Source organism: Thermobia domestica, chromosome 15, assembly GCF_964235325.1.
Source record: "Thermobia domestica chromosome 15, izTheDome1.hap1.1, whole genome shotgun sequence".
Lineage (NCBI taxonomy): Eukaryota > Metazoa > Arthropoda > Insecta > Zygentoma > Lepismatidae > Thermobia > Thermobia domestica.
The window spans coordinates 24641510-24662905 of NC_137468.1; the positions used below are offsets into that span (position 1 = coordinate 24641510).

The following is a 21396-nucleotide window of genomic DNA, read 5'->3' on the forward strand; positions in this document are numbered from 1 at the left end:
AGCAATAGGTTTTACAGTTGTGATAGTGCTGTTAAACCCTTACATTTCTGCATGCTTTAGTCTCCAATATATATTAAAACATGTGATTCTATGGTGTCATTGTTTGAGGGTGTAATGTGTTTGTAACGTTATACAGTAGTGGAATTTGCACCGTGACATTCGATTGCCTTAACACACTATAATAAAGGTGTTGACATACAGGCGGGAAAAGTATTGTAAATGTTGCAAATGCTCATAAGATTCTGATTTTGGGTTCATTCGATCAAAGGCTTTTACCAAATAGATTTATAGGTAAAATACAACGTGAAACATTTTTCGTGAAAGAATTTAATTGTGCGATATAAATAATTACTGCCAATGCACAGCATATTGAAGTTAATTTTGAGAAACTGTGAAAGTATTGTACATTATTCCACTCCTAGTTTTTACCTATACTTTCCGTGCCATTAGTGCCGTATCGCCGGACCACTTTGAAAGCTGAAACAAAAAAAGCACAAGATTCACTGCATTCGGTTATATTTTGTTGGGTTACTTTACGTTAGGGGCATAAAGTCTACAGTACAGAAACAAACTACCTGTGCTGGGTGGCCACGTAAAGCACGAATGCTACTTCACCGAGTCCGAACAGGGGGTTGGAGCGTGGCGAGGGGGTGCGTCCGAAGGGAGCGGGCGCGTCAGCGACGGTGGGTATATGCGTTTGCGAGGATAGTGACATGTCGGTTGTTGTAGTGACAATTTCAGTAGTACTTGTCATGGTTTCATATTTGCAACGCTTTATCTGTTAATATACAATAGAGCTTCTGTACACTGTCCAGATATACATTCCCGTTCTGTTAGAAGTCACTTCGTGTACGACAGTTTTCTTTCCTTAAATAAATGATACGGTGAATAGCCCTCGAGATGCTCTTCCTTCTTCCTTATCGCCATGCCTCTGGCGCTACTAATTATATCAAAGGAAATGTATCTCTCCGGGAAATAGTCCTTCCGCCTCCACTTCCAGTGCCAGTTACGTCATCAATAACAATTTTCTTCTTGCCTCATTCCTCCTCACAAACTTAAATTCTCCAATTGTCCCGTTAAATTTTCTAAAATTGGTCCGCCGATATGGCACTTAACCTCTTTCCGTCGCTGACGCGCCTGCTTCCTACGGGCACGTCTCGTCGCTGCCGCTCAGGCCCCCCCTGCTGTTCTCCGTCAGATAGCATTCATGCTTGTTAGTGCCCCCCTAACACAAGTTCATTCGTATTTTATGCACTGCTTTGCCATATGGCGGCACTGTATTAACCGAGCCCTCCTGAAATCTATCTGGACGTAGTAATGGAGCTCCACATTTAGTGCATCCTCTGCTAAAGGGGGGGCAAAGCTCTGGCCTGACGTGAAGATGTGGGAAATATGTTAGTTTGGTAGAACAGTCTGTTCACTGATTTTTGGTAACTCCGAACATTCATCTGAATTTTATCAATTGTTGAAGTGTCTTGTTGAGGTTATTTAAATCTAGCTGAATTAGTATTGGCCTATTGTTGGAATTGGGAATGTGTTCATGTTTACTTTCATGTGAAAATTCCGAAACGATGCTAGTAAAATGTTGATTTTACATTTTACGCTTCGGTTTGTGTCCTTACGCAGTTACGAAGTATGGCGCTATTTTAAACCATTGGAACACAGTCGTATTTAAGAAGTTGTAAATCGAATCTTTATTTTGTGCGTACTCGCGTTCAGCAACGCGCCTAATCTCTGTGGACATTCGCTGCTGTGACGCGCGAGAGATTGTGCTAGCTTGAACATGCATGTTTTTTCTAAGGAAACAGCGGGTATTATTTGGTTTCTCCCAAATCACCTGTTAGATCACTTGGTAGTGATTACGGTTCCTATTTGTAACTGTGATGAGTATGAATAGTGTGAACGTACGGCAAAAAATGCTTTGCATAAAAGCCCGAATCAACTTGTGCTAGAGGACCCGAGGGAATGCGTCCGTAAGTAGGGCTCGCGTCAGCGATGGTGCGCATATGCACAAACAATTTGGTTTACCTATGCTTACTATGTCACAATATAGCTACGTAGGCGTCGATGGATCTGAGGGAGATATTAAAGTGCTTTCAAAGCTAGGAACTAATTGACAGCTCAAAGGTACGTGCAAATTTGGTTTGAAGAAGGGAATTTGTCACATAGTTATTGCGATACTCAGCTAGGGTCGAGTCATAAACGTCATTTTAGCAACAGTCGGTAGAGGGTTTCCTTGGCAACAGGCCCAATGTTGCCGCCAGTAAACTCATGTTTTCAGAAGGAAAGTAGTTATTTTAGTCTTTCCTTCCTTTTGTGCGTGGAGGTGGTTAAAACCCACACATCCTCCCTGCTTCCCACCATGCACAAACCGGGATACGCACGAATTGGTAACAGCGTACCACGTGCTTCTAACGTAAATTTGTTTCTAGTTTTGAAAACACTATAAATGCCATCCTAAACAACCACCCAATTTGTACAATGCTGCTAATCCAGTCTTGCTTTTTGTTATATTGATTCGACGTGCGTGTAATGTAGAGGCAGACTCTCTTCCTTCAGAAGGTTTAGCGTTCATGATTCATCGACGAGACTTAACTGACGTATCTCCGAACCTCGAATGGGGCTTGAATCTGGTATGGTTGGCTGGTGTACAGGCGATCATGCGAGGTCACGCTCATCGTAGCTCATTCCTCACCATACTGTGGATGGATTAGTGAACGACGTCGATGGACCCTGACTTCTTATTTTTGAATAAGCATGTCAAATACATATATAAAAGTACGGTATGTAGTTACGTATTCGCCATACTTGGGAACAAGGTGGTTAACAGATTGGAACTTGTAATGCGGACAGATTTTCCTCGTAATTTTTGGTGTTTGACATCCGGGCTAGATTCCTAGTGGGAGATAATGCGGTCCGGATCCCACGTAGGTCCATGTTTCATACGGTTTTGGTGCTAACCGGGGCGGTAAGTTCCTATCAATTGTAACGCGGACGCTACATAACTTGGTTATATCTTAAGCATCTATACAATTGTTGGAAGTTTCCTAAAATAGTTAAAAACAGCGGGAACAAGTAACGTACATTAAGAAGACCGAAGAATGGTAAAGTAGTACATATGTAGTTCTTCCTTTGTGTTTGAAATACTTCTTCAGACCCAGACTCGCGCATTCACTTCCGGATTCCGGAATAAACTTTTTCTTCACCTTTTCACACCTCAAGCTGTTGAACTGGCAATTGTCTCGGAATAAACTCCTCATGACTTTGGTTATCATTGTCTTGTTGGTTTACGTCAGACAAAATTGCTGTTGAAAGTAAACTATAATAATACCAGCATGCTGTAATTTTGTTTGCTCCATTTTAAAAATAAGTTCTCTCAGTTTCTAAGGGTTGGAAGGCTTTTTTACCCGGTGAGGCCTTATGTGATCCCGTGTTAACGTGAGTCCGCATCTCATTCAGCCTTACTCTGGAAAGAACATTAAAATTAATAAACAAATCCGGTAAGGGAGTAGGGGCGGAATATCTTCTTGCGGCCCTATGGATGTGATTGATGTTTGGGATAAGTATAGGTATGCAGTGAAAAGTGTGCTTTGTACCGTCCGCAGCAAATAGCCTGCAACATGAGTATGAGAGTTCATTGTGAAACTACGCCTAACAGCGCAGTAAATCAGAACGTCTAAGCGGCACGTATCTTCAGCGTCGTCCTCGGCACAGTTATTTTGGAGCAAAAGACTTCGTCGTTTCACAATAAACTTACATGCTCATGTTGCAGGTTTTTTGCTGCGGAAAACTAGTGATGAGAACTTGGTTTGGATTTGATATTAGCATCCCTTTGAGCGCAGAGATTGAGCAAGCTACTTTGGGCCTACAGCTTAGGATGAGGTCCGAACCACATGCACTCCCGCCGGGAATCGAATCGAACCTCTCTCCAACGCTGGTGGCGATTGACCTTTGAAGGTAAAATTGTGAACCTTTCATAAGCCAATGAATGACACATCGAGTCATAAAATTGACTTTTTTCTTTAATTTCACCGGTTATAGTTAAGGAGCCGTACTTCCCATTTAGGGGAGGACGAGAAACGCCATACTTTCAGGAATTATTCATTGACTATCTAGGATGTTAAAAAGCAGGTAATAGACTGAGTTTTTGCCCTTGTACTTAGGGTGTTTAGGTAGTGCAACAATAAGGTGTATCCTCGTGCACGGGAGATGAGGAGTAGCTGTTCTTAACTATTACCATTTCACCTCTGCGTTCTGAACAAAGTCCCACCGGTACTTCGAAGTTTGCATGGTGTCAGCAACCTAACAGTTTTATCAGAAGTGTGTGTCATCTATGCAAGTAGTTTTTTTTTTTTTTTTTCTTCATTAGTTTTGTAATTTGCATATGTACACTCATGTCCATAATTATTGTCGCATGTCTATAAATATGTTGTTGTAGGAATATAATTCGATAACCAAATTTCCCGGTATTTCCTGTGTTAGTATGTGTATTATCGGCAAAGACATATACGTGGCAAATTTCATGTCAAAAGAGCGGCAAATAAAAACAATAAAATGAAAATGATTTTCTTGTTCATTGAGCAACATTTTGTTTTACTCATTCTAATTTTGGTATTTATAATTCTTTTCCTATGAAATTTACCACAAATTCACATTTCCCGATTATAGACATAGTATTAAAAGTACCCTGCAAAATTATGATTAAATTATATTTTTACAAGAAGACAGTTATAGATATGCGACAATCATTTTGGACATGGATGTACGTATTGCATTTCATTTAGCATAATTGGACTCGGAATTGAGTTTGACTAACTCAGCAAATTATAGATTATTTGATTAATATCTCATGATAATTCTCGCAACTACAAAGGAGATATGTACAATTATATTAAATTGTTTTTTTTTTTTTTTTTTTTTTTAATCACAAAAATGTTGCATAACACATTTCTGTTGTCTAATTATCTGCTGATGTTGACGGACGTTGCGGATCCGTGTAAAAACTTTGCGAAGGGGTTATATTGTGTCTACCCAAACGACTGCTGATTGCACTTGGTCGTCTGTTAAAATGGGTAAAATGACGTATTAACGTATATAGCTACTACTTGACCGAGTCTTATATCTATTAAAAGATGAAGGGGAAAGAAATTAGAAAAACTTGATACAGTAGTGTGTTTAGGATGGTATCTCTGTAGTAATTAAAGAGCATAAAGTACGTATTTAAATTTAGGATGATAATAACGCCTGTAACTTAGATCTGTTTTAAATTGAAAGATATTGAGCTCTACGGAGTGCTAGAATGACGCAATAGATAAGAATCTGTAGTTATTGTAGTTTAAAGTCCATTTTTAGTATCGAGGCTATACAGACGTAGAGCTACATCTCAAAGTGAAATTTGAAAAGTATGGGCCCACACCAGGAATTGAATGTGAGTCTTTCACTCGGACTCATTTAGTACATCCACGTGAATCACAGAGCTGAAGTAAGAATCACTCGAATTTGTATAATAATTCTGATATAATTTCTAAAACATTGAATACTCCGAGTTCGTTGCGTAGTTTTTGTTTCTATGCTGGCAAACGCTCTCGCTTGATACTCGGGATCTCGAATTCAGTCGCACTTGCAATTGTGATTTTGCCTCGAATACAAGTTCCAGTAATATTCCGGTTCTGTAAGCAGTAGTTCCGTCTGATAAAGCATAGGTACTGAAAACGGACTTCCTTCAGTGCAGTCAATCTTGCCCTATTGTCACATTTGTGTTTTTAAACTTTGGACTCTGCAAATAACCTTTGGATGTAATTCGCAATAAAACACAATAACGATATTGATCAGTCACATTTACTTGTGACGTCAGGAGGTCTCATCCTCCCTGATTCCCCGGGTGTTGTTATGGCTGAAGGATGTCATCTTTAATACCTTGTTTTCATGAGGAGTCGCGGGGAATTAGGTGGTAGTGGAGGTCCATATCGCAAGGTTTGGGGAAACTGGTGTGATGAATGTCATTTTCTTTTAAAAATGCAGTAACTGATAAATTACAAATGATACTAGGTATTAGGGAGTTTTTATCATTTTTGATAGTCTGGTGGTTTGTTTCATTCTGGTGACTTGGTTTCGCATGTCCAAATCTTATGTCGACCAGCGTATCTTTTTCTGAAGGCATACTGTTCATGCAATACTAATCGTGCATTCGAAGCGTAAATATTAACAGTAAACTTCACTTGCTACAGTAAATCAGAAAGTAAGTTAATTAGGCTTCAAAACTATTTTTCGCTTAAGTTGTTTCAAGTTGTAGACTAACATTACAGGTATCGTAGTTTTTTAAGGATAGTTAACTCCATTTTCCACATTTTATTTCTTTTTGTAAAGTCCTTTCAACGGACAATGTAATAATTTTGGAATTTGATCATTTAAGAATTACATTGGATGGAATTCCTTTGTTAAATGGAGAGGTCCTTCGTGGCTAAGCGGTTAGCGGAAGCGCCTTTGGCGCGGGAGACCCGTGTTTGATTCCCGGCGGGAGCTCAAGTGGTTCGGAGTCCACGTTAATCAGTAGGTCCACGTCTCATATAGCCTCGCTGCTGGACGGGACGTTAAACTGTCGACTCAACTCCTTGTAAATGATGAATTTAAATCTTGACAGTTGACTTTAATCTGTTTTCTGACATTTGTTCTTAGTGGAAATCGCGTCATTATTGCTTGTATTCTAGGTGTTCCTTAGATTTTGTCAGTTACTATAATTTAAGTACGTTTTAAAATGTTGATGTGCTTAAAGAACAGGTTTCATTTAAAGCGGAAGTACGAGGCACGTGAATAACGAAAGATAGAAAAAAAAACGGCCTGAGAGTGCTACCAGTTCTTAATCGACGTCTTTGGGCCCTTTTCGTTGAAACGCTTCGATGCAAGCCACGTTTTTCAGGTGAAGATTACGGAATCGCTGAGGGTAAGGTCGGAGCTGTAAAAAAGATGACTGAATTGTTTCCATTGAATTCTGTGAATCGTTTCAACAGTAAATGCTGATGTGGGCGAGCGTTGTTATGGATCAGAATAATTCCAGAGCGTAACAGCGCCGATTTTGGATGGCACGTCGCTGAGTATTCAGTGTTCGACAATGCAAATCTGCTTATAATTCTTCGTCTCAATGCCGAAACTTTAACAGGATCACACGGTTGGCGTGATTATATGAACTGATGGGGTTCGTTTGAATTTCTTCGCGTTAGTAGAACCGGAATGCTGCTTCGACTCCCCAGTGGCGTGTGATATCTGGATATCACTGTCACTGTGCGAGAAAAGAAGTCATCCCGATTTATCCACCTCCCCCAGCAGGCCAGAAAATCACGTGCAGCTATCATTCTTTGCATTTTGCTCGCGTGTCAGTAACCCAGCTTATCAGTCACAATTCGATGCACTGTGTTTTCGCACACTTATGGAAACTGGCGAATTCAATTATTGTGAACCGGCAATTGCTTCGTGCCTGCTCGTTAACGCGTTCCACCAGATGGTCTATCTGAATATAAGTTTAGTTACGCTTCATCGTCATGAACATTGGAACGCTTTTTTTTTTTTTTTTTTTTTTTTTTTTTTTTTTTTTTTACATCCGAGTCCAGTTTATTCCACATTTAGGGTTCTTGAATTTGATTAACTTTTCATTCGTGGCTTTCAAGATCTTTAATCTAAGCACATCAAGGGAGGACCGACATGGAAATCATGGTTCTGTAACTGAAGTAACTTTTATACTATGCTGATCATACACATTTGACTTCGTACCTCATTAGCTTTACACTTTAGTGCGAAAGACCGGTTGACCTTTTTATAGCTTTACTGGTAAGAGAAATCTGTTGATGAATTAAACCAACAAATCTCGTTGGGTATTCTGTTTCTAAAGGTATAATGATATGAGTGTACATTTAATGAAACTTGTGGTTTTGAAATATGTCTCTAAGGACATCGTACTTGGTAAGACCTTGCCTTAATTTCATCGTATACCTAGCATTTCTCCATATTGCCATTTACAGCCATCAGCTGCGCTCCTAAGTTTTTTTTTTTCCTACCTGAATGCGTGGTAGCAGTGTTGACAAAAACCGTCTATTTTTTCCCGAATAACTAAATTCTTTTTATTTGAACTTTTTTTTTTTTGGGGGGGGGGTAATTAATTTGCTGATAAGTATTTATATTGCATATGGACAGAAGTAAGCTTGTTTCACCCTGGTGTTATGCAAGAACGGGGTTATGTTGGAACCGATCATTATAAGCTTAAAGCGGAATCCAAGCAGTTTCTCGGCTTAGGTCCGAGAGAAATTGGCCACAAATGCGATGAGTCTGCCTGATAAAAATACGTTATTCTGATCTTTACATAATATAATTATTAAGAGTTGCTTCAGGACAAACAGATTAAGTTACACAAGTGAAGCCATTATAGAGAACTGGCAAGATCTTAAAAGCCTTAGTGGGTGGTAATCGGAACTGTCCGAACAATCATATCCTCTTACTAGTGACATTGTAACTTAACTTATGTTCAACGACGTTGCCATAGCTTTGGTCCCCATTACACTGTGATTAATGGCTTACACATTGGGTTCTTTCTTTCTATATGGAGAAGGGGGAAATAAACAAACACTGACCAATTTGCCTGCATATATAGATCATTCCGTCTCAATGGGAAAAGAAATATTCTGTTGAAAGCAGGTTGAAAGTGTCAAATAACAGCAACATCAAGCACTCGGAGTTTCCAGACTACTTTTTTCTTCGCCAAAACATTTGAGACATTCCATTCCATATTCATATGACTGAGATCAGCTTTTGCTCACCCCCTATTTTTGCCGAGAGTTGCCGTCCAGTTTGAATTTTGTTCCTCTCCAAAGGAAGAAGGAAGATTTTTCCACTCAAAGTGTCAAATAACAAAACAACACAAACCATTCGGAGTTTCCACGCTACTTTTTTTTTTCTTTTTCGCCAAAACCTTTCTCAAGTGACAGAGAGGAATACGTGCTCACCCCTCTGGTCGAAAATTATCAGCTAGCTTGAATTTCTTGGCAACACCGGATTTCGGAGAAAATGTTTGTTTTACTACCATGTAGTGGGAGGAGAAGGTTAATAGGTCAATTTTCCATACCTCCCCCAAGGTTTTTAAGAAGTTTCTAAAACTGTACAGGATTATATATAAATCCCCTTCCCCCCCTTAACCATTGGGAAAATCCAGTTATTGCTACCTTGGCTTCTTATGAAATAACATGCATTCAGAGAAGCAGAAATATATAGTTTGGTTTCGTTTCGTATGTTTAAGCTTAACATCCTTATGTAATACGGGGGTTAAGACGACTTTCACTAAAGGTGACATCCGAACCGCTACTTGGTTTACATTTGAATGAAGGGCTGTGGCTCGACCGAGAATTGAACAGTTTGAATAAAAAGTGAAATGGATATAAAACTAATGCAGATGGTTAGATATGTGGAAACGGCACCATGACATTCACACAATTTCAAGCATTTTTCGGTTGTTTTTTTGTTGTTTAAACTAGCCAACCCTGCATGGGAGTATTTAGTATGTCTTGTGGTTACCATTAGCAGACACAAGGACGTAGTGGTTGTGGCAGATAAAACTGTCCCAATTTGAAAACATACCATAAGTTGGAAAACATACCAAGTGTATACCTACGAGAGTTCTTTTGTTCTAACTTCTGTAGAGTATCCTAGTTATAAAAGGAAATCCAAGCAGTTACGTTATATCAGTACCTGCGCTGCTTTACGCTAATTTATCTAGCGCGCAGGCAATTTGCCAGTTAAAAACTATTATGACTATTTCAATATAGAATAAGTTGTAAGCGTATTTAAAATTTGAGCATTAATATTATTTCTACAATAATGTGACATTTAATTGCAACTTGCTATATTTTAGCAGTAATTTGAAAATGGGTAACGATATTAAATGAGCGTGTTTTGCTGTTAATTAGAACCCACGGTGATTACTCAGAGTAAAATCGTTCACTTCTGGTATATGGGGTCCCTGGTTTGATCCTAGGTCGCGCCAAGTTGATTTCTCGGCAAACATCGTATGTGTGCAACAGTGATTTACCTTGGTGCCTCCGCGTTTACTTTAGTTGAGCATTTTTTCGCTTTTCTGGAAACCTGCTTCCGAAACGTTACTGAATGCTTTCCTTGACAACTAGTTTTCTTTTTCTTTACCGAACAATTTGACAGAGTATTCCATAGCCTTAATTTCAGTTTGATTGCCCTTGATGATTGTTCCGTATTTACAGTAAGTTCATTGTTTTTGTGAAAAAAAAAAGTTAATATATATGTGGAATTTTACAATGTCTTTAATTTATTGATCTGATATGGTTGTCCCTAAAGGCATGTTATGGAATTTCACGTAAATATTGATTTTAATATTTTTCCGACGCAAATAGCGACTTGACGGCGAAGTACGGGGATACTGATTAAAGGTAATAAACTGAAGTTCAGACAACGGAATACTGTACAGGTTTTCGGTGAAAAGACGAAAAAAATTTAAAAGTATGTGAATCCTCTTTAATAAAGTGTTGATATTCCCAGATTGGAAAGAAACGTTAAAGTAATCACACGGAGGAACGAGGTAAGTCACGATGTGGTTTCTATAAGTGAATAACAATATAGTTGGCTTTTGGCTTTTCGGAATTCTTCAGTTTCCTCTCACTTTCTTGAGTCCGCCATTTCATTCATTTTCATTAGGCTCTCAGCCTACACGGTGTGATCAAATGTCGAAATAACCATATTTAGAGTTGAGTATGACTATTTGCCTAACCGCATGTTGGTTGGTGATCTGTTTATAAACAAAAGAAAGAAAAAAGAAATGTAAGCAAGTAACTCTTGATTAAGCACGGTTTTAACCCATGGTGTATGTGCAGCAGGCCGACGGCTTGGGCGCAGGTACTACTGACTAGTCTTAAATTGCGTGAAAATAAAGGTTGATATAGAAGTTATATATTTTAAGAAGCAAGCACGATTTTTGTTTTATTTATTAGTCTTAAATTCAGTCACCCTAGTTATTCATAGCTTTTTTCCCCCACTATTTTACCCTGGATTTCTCTGATATTTTGTTACTGAATTCTCAACATTGACGTGTGCTAAAAGAGCTTTACAGTATAACGCACCTACTTCGAATTTCTTACTTTTGCTGGCTTAATGGCCCCAGCATTTAGGGTTAGTGATCGAAGTTTTTGTAAAGGTCACTCAAACGAAACACTTCAAAGGTAGTGAATATTTCATTACATACTAGCATCAACTTACACAGTCTCTTACACGGGTTGAACATACAAAACTATTTATAATGCGATTGTTTGATAACTTTGTAATATGTTATTTTATTTCTTACAGGACTCAAATGAAATTCACTTCAGAGTCAAAATGACAACTCAGATGGGTAAACTCAAGAAATCCTACAGCGAGCGTGTAGTAAGTGTTCACTGATTACAAATTCAATATACTTTGATTTCGAAATTTGTGCTAGATACTAAATGTTCTTCTAGTCTCTTCTGTTTAATGAATTTTTCTTTCTTCTAGTAAGAATCTAGGTGGTTAATCCAAGAAAATTGAGTTGGTCATAGCCCAGTTGATAGATAAGATATACCCATCACGTACAGTTCTCTTATAATAGCTATGTGTAATGGGTATTTCGTATAGTTTTCGGTGATGCATGTTTTCTCCAAACGGGGATATGCTGCAGTTAGTCTTTTTTTTTTTCGGAAGTTAAGTATGGATGCAGTTCACATCAAAACATCCAAAAGCAAAAGTTCTGCTAAAAATTTCGAGGCTTTTTATACCTCTAAGTGCATGTAAAGAAAATTGTTGTTACACAAAGGTCGCGGTGTATGAAATTGTGTGTCCATCCGGTAGAATAAAAATATATAGTGATTTCGGTCGAGTCTGAGACCTTTATAGTTATTCGGTCTGTTTACTAGATGGAACCTGTGAGACCTCAAGAGTATTCTGCAAATACTATAATTACAAGGCGCATGTCACGAATAAAGGACTATATTTTTTAAAAAAAACAAGAAAATGATAGTCTTACTGTGATTGATATGTATGTAGATACCTCGGCTGTAAGTCACCACGAATCTCCAGACATTTCTGGTAGCGTGGTACGTCCTCTGCATAATAATCTTTTGGCTGGGAGTACATCCAGTCCAGAACTGACGCCTTCAGCACTTCACTGTCGTTGAAACTCTTCGATGCAAGACACTTTCAGGTAAAGGCAAAGGTCGCTGAGGATCAAAGTCGGGGCTGTGAGTGGATTGAATAGGTCCCATCGAATTCTTTGAGTTGCTTCGACAGTACGAACAGCTGTATGGACGGGCGTTGTCATGAAGCAGATGAATTCGAGTGTTATCATTCCTGTTCGCAGATTTTGGATGGAACGTCGCAGATTGTTTGGTTATACATATCTTCTGTAATTGTTTGTTCTGGTTCCAAGAATTACACAAGGATCATAACCTTAAACACGGTTGCCATGGTTTTGTGATTTAATGGTGTTAACTTGAATCTGTTTGCTTTAGGAGAACCAATGTGCCGCCATTGCGTTGACTGCTGCTTCGACTTCCCAATGGCGTACCAGATCCAGGTTTCATTCCCCGTCGTTATCTGAGAAAATAGGTAATCCCCATCCCTCCAGCGGGTCAAGGGAGTATCATGTGCACCTATCTCGCATATATTTCGTGACAGCCTAGTTTTTCTCATTTCAATGCACTGTTTTCGCCAACTCTTTTCGAAACTCTAGCAAAAGTTTCGCACTTCCTTGTTAACGTGATCCAAGTCGTCCGTCTGAAGACTAGGCTTTTTGCTATGCTCATCATTGTATTTTTTTTCCCCTCCCTTTTCAAACACCTTTTCCGAAACACTCGACATCATTACCTGACCTTCCTTTTATTATTGTCTATCAGTAAACGGGTTATGATTCCCAATGGGTCAGCTGAATTCTGTCCTTTGATGTTCAGGGATTGTATGACAGATCTCGCTTTGCATTTTATGGGATTTAACCTTACTGCTGCTTGCACTAGTTATTCCGTAAAAAGTACGAAAAACTGGATTTAGGGGCCTTCACAAATTTTGTGACCCCTGATCCAAAAACTAATTATTGAACAAGGTCGCAATCTTTTGATGAGTTTTTTTGGATCACTCCTAAAATTCTTGTTTTTATATTTATTCCATAATCAATTTTAAGTATAAAATTACCGACGATAAGGAGATATTCAAAATGTGGTACGTTGGTTGGTTATTTTTGGTCCTAGGTAGATTCTTTAATTCGATGCCATTTATGCATATTAACAATAAAGTTGATGTAAGTTAGGGTACAATATAACATGTTTCATTTATTCAGGCATAGTTAACATAAAAGTAACACTTCAAATATATATTATTCATTGCTATCATTTAAAGGATTTGACACATTGTCATTTAAGTTTAAATCACTGTTTTTGTATTCTTGTGAATAAACTGTGCAGCAATCATGTCAAAAAAATCGACAAGTACACTGCATTTTCCGAGTGGTCACGGAAAACAGACTTGGAGAAAGGTTATTTAAACAGTTTAAAATAGAAGGAATCAGTTTCAACTGAGACATACAATTTATTATAACAAATAACTTCAAAGAATAACATATAAATATAACAATGAGAAAACCGATTCCTGGTGAAATTGCTCCGCAATCACGGTTTAATGTCGTTCGAAGTAATTTAACTTTCTTTAACCAATTCATTCAAAGTCCATTAATTTAGATTCAATTTAGAGGTTATTATGTTCAATATAATTCCAAATATTTTACCAAATCTAATATTATTAATTACATACACTATAGATCTAATAGGAGTCGGGGCCATTCCCAAGTGGGTGACCAATACTCACCTTAAAGTTGAGCAAAAATATGAAAGAATAAAAAAAGAGATTTAAATTTAGATTTTGTGAATATTAATCACTCACTCACAATGCTCCCGTTTCCTTATACAAACCACTAATACACTTCGTTTAACTTCTCATATTCACGACACTATTTCGAAACAATTTCACTACCACAAGATTTTACATGTTGACTTCGTGTAATTACATGTTAACTTGGTGCATTACCTTTGCTTACTACATGGTTCGATAGGTCAATTTCTACCACGAAACTTAATAGGTGGCAGCACATTAACTATTCGCAATGTTCACCAATGTTTCCATCTCTTAATCGAAATCACAATCACTGACTTTTTTTTTTTTTTTTTTTTCATTATGCTTCAACTGCTAACATGGCTTTAATTCAGTTCACGTCAACCACATTTAGGTTAAGTGACATAGATTAGATTAGGTTACATTGTATGGCACAATCTTGAGTACAGTCCTGCGTGTTGTTTACTTCACTAATTCTTTGGTTTCTATTTCGAAAATTTCTGCCACCTAGGTGATTATTACGAAATTAGTTCGATTATTTACATTATTTCTAGAAACGGTACTATTATTTCTATTTCTTCTGAAGTTAGGTTCTGTCGTATTGTAGTTACGAGTAAATCTAATATTACCTCTTGTACTATGATTACAGTCCTCTCTAAGATGGATATTTCGAACAGGAATATAGTTAGCTTGATTTCTATTACTATTACTTTGCAATCTAATCTGACTTTCATAATTTTGATAAATTGTTATTAAATGATTGAAATTTATACATTGTGACGAGATCATTACTTGCTGAAGTTTAAATGGTAGTAATATTCTTACTGATTCAATAATACGTGACTCTGCTATTAAGGATTGATTTGTTTCAAGTCATTATACGCTGCAATTACAAAATCGGTAAGGCTTTTATCGACTTTTGGATCAAAACTTCGATTCCTGATCTGAGCATCCCTGTCTGCTAACATAGTCATTCTCAAAATTAGCTAACAATGCATTTTTAAAATCGGAATGGTTACGCAAACTACCTCTAATTGCTTTATACCATACAGAACAGGGTGGTAACCAAATATGCGGTAATATCTTAAAGGAAATTGGCCTTACCTATGCCAATTAACTCGCATTCTTCCTCAAATATTTCTAAAAATGTACTTGGTGGGATGTCTTCCTATCTGCCTCTGAATTTAGTTAGTGACCTTATTTCACTGAATTTCAGCTTTAGACGCCGTTTTACGTGCGTGTAATTCCTGTGAGGTGACCTTTCTTCATTCTCGGTATTTGAGATGGTGTCCTCCCTGTCAGAATAATTTCGGATGAATTGTTGTCTTTTTCGCAAAGATTTCGGATAAATTATCCTTTTCGCAATGGCTTAACTCAGGTCTCTATATTCATCATGCATAACATTGAGGGCAGGATCAGGATTACAGTTTGATCGCATTGATCTTCTCTTTAATAGTATGGATTTTTTCCTGCAGTCTTCGAATTTGATCGGCATGTTCGTGACTTGGGTTTCGACTACGTCAACAGTACTTTTCACCAATGTAAAGCTATGAACAATCTGTTCAATCCTATTGTCAGTTACTTCCAATTTGGTATTCATCTGTTCCGATCTGAAATCGAACTGATGTCCTATTTGTCGTGTCACTTGTTTCAATCGGGTGTAAAATTTGGAATCAATGTTTTGTCCCTCGTTCCAACTTAGTATCCATCTGTTGTAACATGGAATTCATTTGTTGTCCAGGCTGTTGTAAAAGTTTTATTACATCTGTTGTATAATTTGATCGCAAACCTTTCAGCTTTCGCAAAAGTATGAAGTAATGCTATTGTTTTTTTCCAGATTAGATGTTAAAAAACAACAACAAAATGAGATTCTTATAAGACTTAAGGTATTTGGCTATGAAAATAAGCGGTTTTCGGCAAAACTGGCAGGTTTTAAACTTTTATTTCGGTAAAGATGCAATTTCTACACAGCCCTTCAACATATGCTGCTTATGGGCAAGATACCTTGTCAGAAGCACCACCAAAAGTTGGTTCATTCTCTTTCGCCCTGATTTAATGGTTAAAGATGCTTTTCACAGTGGGCGACAAATCAGAGCAAGAGTGGATGATGTTTTGGCAAAATTCAAGACCGACATGTAAGTGGTCATGTTATCGCCAATGACCTAAACATCCATCACTGAACGATATTAAATAGTCTGGGGACAGCTGAATACAAAATGAAGCTCGACGTTTGAGTTCCACGTATATTCTCTCTCTCTCTCTCTCTCTCTCTCTCTCTCTCTCTCTCCTCTCTCTCTCTCTCTCTCTCTCTCTCTCTCTCTCTCTCTCTCTTCTCTCTCTCCTCTCTCTCTTCTCTCTCTCTCTCTCTCTCTCTCTCTCTCTCTCTCTCTCTCTCTCTCTCTCTCTCTCTCTCTCTCTCTCTCTCTCTCTCTCTCTCTCTCCTCTCTCTCTCTCTCTCTCTCTCTCTCTCTCTCTCTCTCTCTCTCTCTCTCTCTCTCTCTCTCTCTCTCTCTCTCTCTCTCTCTCTCTCTCTCTCTCTCTCTCTCTCTCTCTCTCTCTCTCTCTCTCTGGAAAGGGGATTGAAAAGGCATCATCCATCACGAGTTGCAACCGCCGGTCATATCTACGTATGGACTCGGACTTGTACTGTCGAGTGAACCTGGTAATTGAAAAGAAATAGGTGGGACTGGTCAACAAAGTCGTATACCACGGTAACACCAGACCTCATGCGTTTTTAACGGCCCGTCAGAAATTGAGATCTTGGCTTGGAAGGTTTTAATCCATCCACCGTGTAGCCCAGAAATGGCACTGTCATACTCATTTGTTTCGGTGTGCAAAACTTCCTAAACGTTATTACTGAAGCCCAGAATTACTGGCGAAATAAAAGCCTGAAAATATCTGGCAAAATTGCAAAATAAACACCCAAAAATGGCAGGCAAGATGGCAAAATAAAATAAGCAATGACGAACTTTGGGGAAAATATAGATACTAAAATATGTAAAAGCTATAATAGGCTATAATTCGTTTATTAATCGAATAGAATGTTTCGTTTTGCACTTTGTACTACCACTTACAATTCTGGAAACTTGCGCAACCCGCGAAGGAACTACATCTAACAATTCATTCACCATTTTTCAGTAGTAACAATGAAACAATAACTTAAAAACACTATCACATTTTATTCACACGCCGTTACATTAGCACAAACATTCAAAACCCAGGAAATACTAAAGTGAAGTCATTTTACCCTACACTAGCAGCTTTTCACTTACGAAAGGTTTTTCATATTTTTGTTCTGAAATAATCATCTTTAAGATTTTCAAAGGAAATCAGAAAGAATTCGCTTTAGATGTGAAAATGATCTTTCCACATCTACAGATGTCACTGGACCATACTTAAAATATGTAATTTGGGAAGGATCCATGTCACTGCCAACAGTTGTATCAGCATAGTCTTCCATAACACTAGCGATCTCCTTCAATTTTCCCAAATCTGGATTAGCACTTACAACGCGATCACACTTACGCCGAATGTAATCGCCCTTGTCAGCAGGTACAACATTCAGACCGTTGAGAGTATCATTGAAGATTTTCAGTGAACTAGCGAGAGTCTGTTCTTATTTTTTTCAAGCTTGGCAATAGCATCTGGTAACTTTGCAAAATGTGTTGCAATGAAGACTAAGTCCTTTTTCAAGGACTTCTTAAGCAAACTTTGAGCAACCTTAATTGAAGACGCATCATCCTCATCAAAAGTATCAATGGTTCTTTTATGGGTTCAAAATTGTTAGCATAATAGAGAACAACTGTAATCCATGTACCCCATAGTCTTAACAAGCTGTAGTGGAAGCGGAAGTTCAGGGGCTAATAAGCGAAACGCATTTGTTCGCGAGGGAGTTTTCAGAAATACCATTTTCACATTTGACACAAGAAGGTCAACATCAGGAAAATGAGAAACTTCCTCTGCAAGAGCCAGACAGGTGACATGCAGCATATATGGGAATAGAACCGTAAGGACTTTTGCTGTGCTTTTGATGTATGCAGCTCCGTCTGTGACAAAAAGGACCACCTTATCGTATTTTACACATTCTGGCCATAGAATGCTCAGCGATTTTGTAAAAACCTGCGCAAATGCCGTGCCATTTACTTTTTCGAGAACTTCTGATACAATCAAAAATGTTTGTGCCTTCTTCCCATCCCAAAGTTCTAATTACAACGTTGGCAGTGGAACGTCCTAGAATATTGCAAGTTTCATCAATTGAAATCCGTATATTTTTGTCAGCAACACTTACGGATATTATCAATAGTTCTACTGTATGCGCTATCAACGTAAGTCTTTCTCCAAGATGATTCACTTGGAAATTTTTTTGTGTATTTCTCGAGAAAGTTTCTAAAGGAAACCATATAGGAATGTCCTCGTTAATTGGAGCTTCACATAGATCATTCGCAAAACTGGTAGTACGCGAAGCGGGATTCATGACTGTTCCAAGAAGATTCTGAACCTTTTCACCAGCTGATTTGCGTGTCCTTGTTTGTATGGTGTTACAAAATAACGCTTTTAAGCGGAAACCACAGTTTCACATAACTTACAAAACAGTACAGAATCATCTGTTGAAAACACAGTACGCTCGAACTCACAATAACTGCCCACTACTTCTTGAACGTAAGCATCAGGGTGGATTGATTTAAATCGAATTCCGATATAATTTAAAATGAAAATTAGTAAAATCCCGTTTGTTTTATTATTTCGATTATGGAAATTAATAATCATAATACAATGAGACTCAAATGTCCAGTATAGTATGAAAACAAATGTCATGCAGAGGATTAGGGAAAATCCCGTTTTGAACATGTAACGGAGCAATCCTGCTTTCTTTTTTCGTAACATTGGGTTTGGGTTTTAAGGTCGTTAACTATTCCAACGGGGAAATCACTATCGACATTTAAGTTTAAAATTCTTTTTTGTGCGTGTCTGTTTGTTTATTCCTAGATGGTAGGGTGTATTTAGAGGGGTCATATCCCCTCTCTCTTTTTTTTAACTTTAGGCCAAATTTATGTATTTCATGCTGCAAACTAGTTCTGAGTTTTTAAAAAGAGCCACTGCCAAGTATAAGTAACTATTGTAAAAAAAAAAAAAAAAAAAAAAAAGTGTCATTTTGATAAACGTTGCTGTACTTTTTCCTTAATGCTTAACCTTTTAAATTATATGATTAAATTATTATATTTAAATTATATATTTTTAGGTAATAGGAAAGAATCTTCATTATTCGATTAAAAAAAATACCAATAAGGGTTTTTACTTAGTTTTCTTCAAGACTGGAGGCATTCTAGGACACGTTACATATGCTTTCACGCCTTTCTGCGTTGAGGCATGATGTGATGACGTCATAAATTTAAAAAGGATGATATTTTTTATTATTCATATTATTATTTGGCGGGTTATATTTTGCATTCAGAAGACTGAAATTTTGCACACTCGTTCAGTGCAGTCTTTAATAAATTTCAGATCTCTGTGTGGAAACAGCGGGGTCCAGGGGGGGCAAAAATGTTTTTAACAAAAACATAGCTTTTTTCGTGATTTTCCCGCCTCAGATGTAGATATATGAATGGTACCGTTTCAAAGGCTGTTCTATTCTGAAGAAAATGATGTACGTACTATGCTCCTAGGATAAATAGGGATGTCTGAGGAAACTGTTATCTGAGATTGTTTTATACGGGAATCTGGGGTATTTGGGGAATATTATTTTTCGCGGGCTTACTTTTGCACCTACAAGATCGAAATTTTGCACCTTTGCTCAGTGCACCCCTCAGTATTTTTCAGATTTGTTTCAGATCTCCGCCTTAAAACGGTGAGGGGTCCGCAGAGGTATTTAAAAGAAAAAAGTTTTAACAGAAATTTCCTTTTTTCGTGATTTACTCGCCCCAGATACATGATGGAGACATTTGAAGGGACCCGTTTGAAAATTTGTTTTATTCTGAAGAGAATAATGTACAAATCGTGATCCTAGGATAAATAGGGATGTCTGAGGAATTTTATATTACATCCGGGTCATCGTGCGAATATTCTTAGCTCATTGTTAAATAATTTCCTCATCCTTACTACTCAAGATAGAAGCTTGAAATTTTGTACACACATTTAGTACACCCCTTAGTATTTCCCAGTTAATTTTGAGATCTGTGCGTTAACACAGGGGAATCCAGAGGGGATCAAAATTTAAAAAAAAAAAAGTTTTAAAAATGCCGATTACTCTCAATTTCGCGCTTCAGGGGCATGATAGAGAAATGTGAATGTTACAGTTTCAAAAGCTGTTCTATTCTAGAGAGTGATTTGTGCACCATGATCCTAGGATAAATAGGGATGATGCTGTAGCTGCTTGACTGAAATTCTATAATTCACGTTTAAAAAGAACCATAATTTAAAAGGGTTAAGAAACATTGTTTGGGATTGATATAGGTTAACGATTGAGGATAATTCAAAATTCAACCCCAATACTTTCACTTAAATGGCATAATTAGCATTTAATACTAATTCCTAATGCTTTTCCTTCAGTTCGCGACTTGCATTATACGAAGAGAAAGATTTGATTTAAATAAAAGAAATAGATTTAAATCAAAAAATCAACAAAAAAGATTTTTTTCCACCCTGTTAAGCATCTTAGTTTGTCATTCCAAGAACCGAACACTGCTTCAAAATTCCAAGAACTGAATACGCACTAGCATACCCGCCCCTCCACTTGTCACATTCCAACGGTATTAGGCTAGTTATTATCAGACACCGAGATCGCTTGGCCAGATAAGAGCGACTCATATCTGTGGTATGCTGTCCTTCATAAGTAAATAAAGAGTAGTGGAAGAGAACCTGTGACAGTGGCAAGAAATTGCTTCTAAATTGTGAAATTGCACTTTTCCTGAAAATTGCGATAATGGTATTTATGGCATTTTGCCATTAATTACGGGCTTTAGTTATTACGTGCCAAACCGGCCTATGAAAGCCATGTAAGTTTTTTGATCAGAAACCACAGAGAAGTTCCTGTACGAATGGGAATATGGTGTTGCCGGAAGAATGGCAGGTCATCGAATAAAATTGATGTTTTTCCAGCAACAATAAAGTGTACTCAATTTTGACCCCCAAAGGCTCTGTACTTTTTAGACAACCTGATACAATAGGAAAAAGTGAAAACAGGTTGACTTTACCTTAGTTGGAATTTCGTTTGGAGTGACGGGAATCTGAAATTGTTATATCCAGGGCTCCCAGCCGTCCTATTTTGCTATTTTTTCCTATATTTTGAAAATTTGTGTATATTTGTCCTATATTTTAATCTTGTCCTATATTTCTTACATTTTTCAGTGATTGAAGTATTAAAAATACAGGCCAAGGGCTAAATTGCTACATAATAGCTTTTTTGCTGCTGAGGGAGTAGTCACTAGTCCTCACTATTTTTTTTTCCAATACTTCCATGTCCATTCTTATTTCTGTGTCCTATGTGCTTAGTCTTCCCCAATG

At 37.7% G+C, this 21396-nt stretch overlaps 1 protein-coding gene across 2 annotated transcripts in view; it reads left to right on the forward strand.

Moving 5' to 3' along the window:
* LOC145672129 (small ubiquitin-related modifier-like) overlaps positions 1-21396 on the forward strand; it is a 29480-nt gene that overhangs the window by 857 nt on the left and 7227 nt on the right. For both annotated transcript variants that reach the window (XM_081741429.1, XM_081741430.1), the window contains exon 3: positions 11350-11427. In XM_081741429.1, the coding sequence (XP_081597555.1) occupies positions 11350-11427 (78 nt within the window). The remainder of the gene's footprint in view (positions 1-11349; positions 11428-21396) is intronic.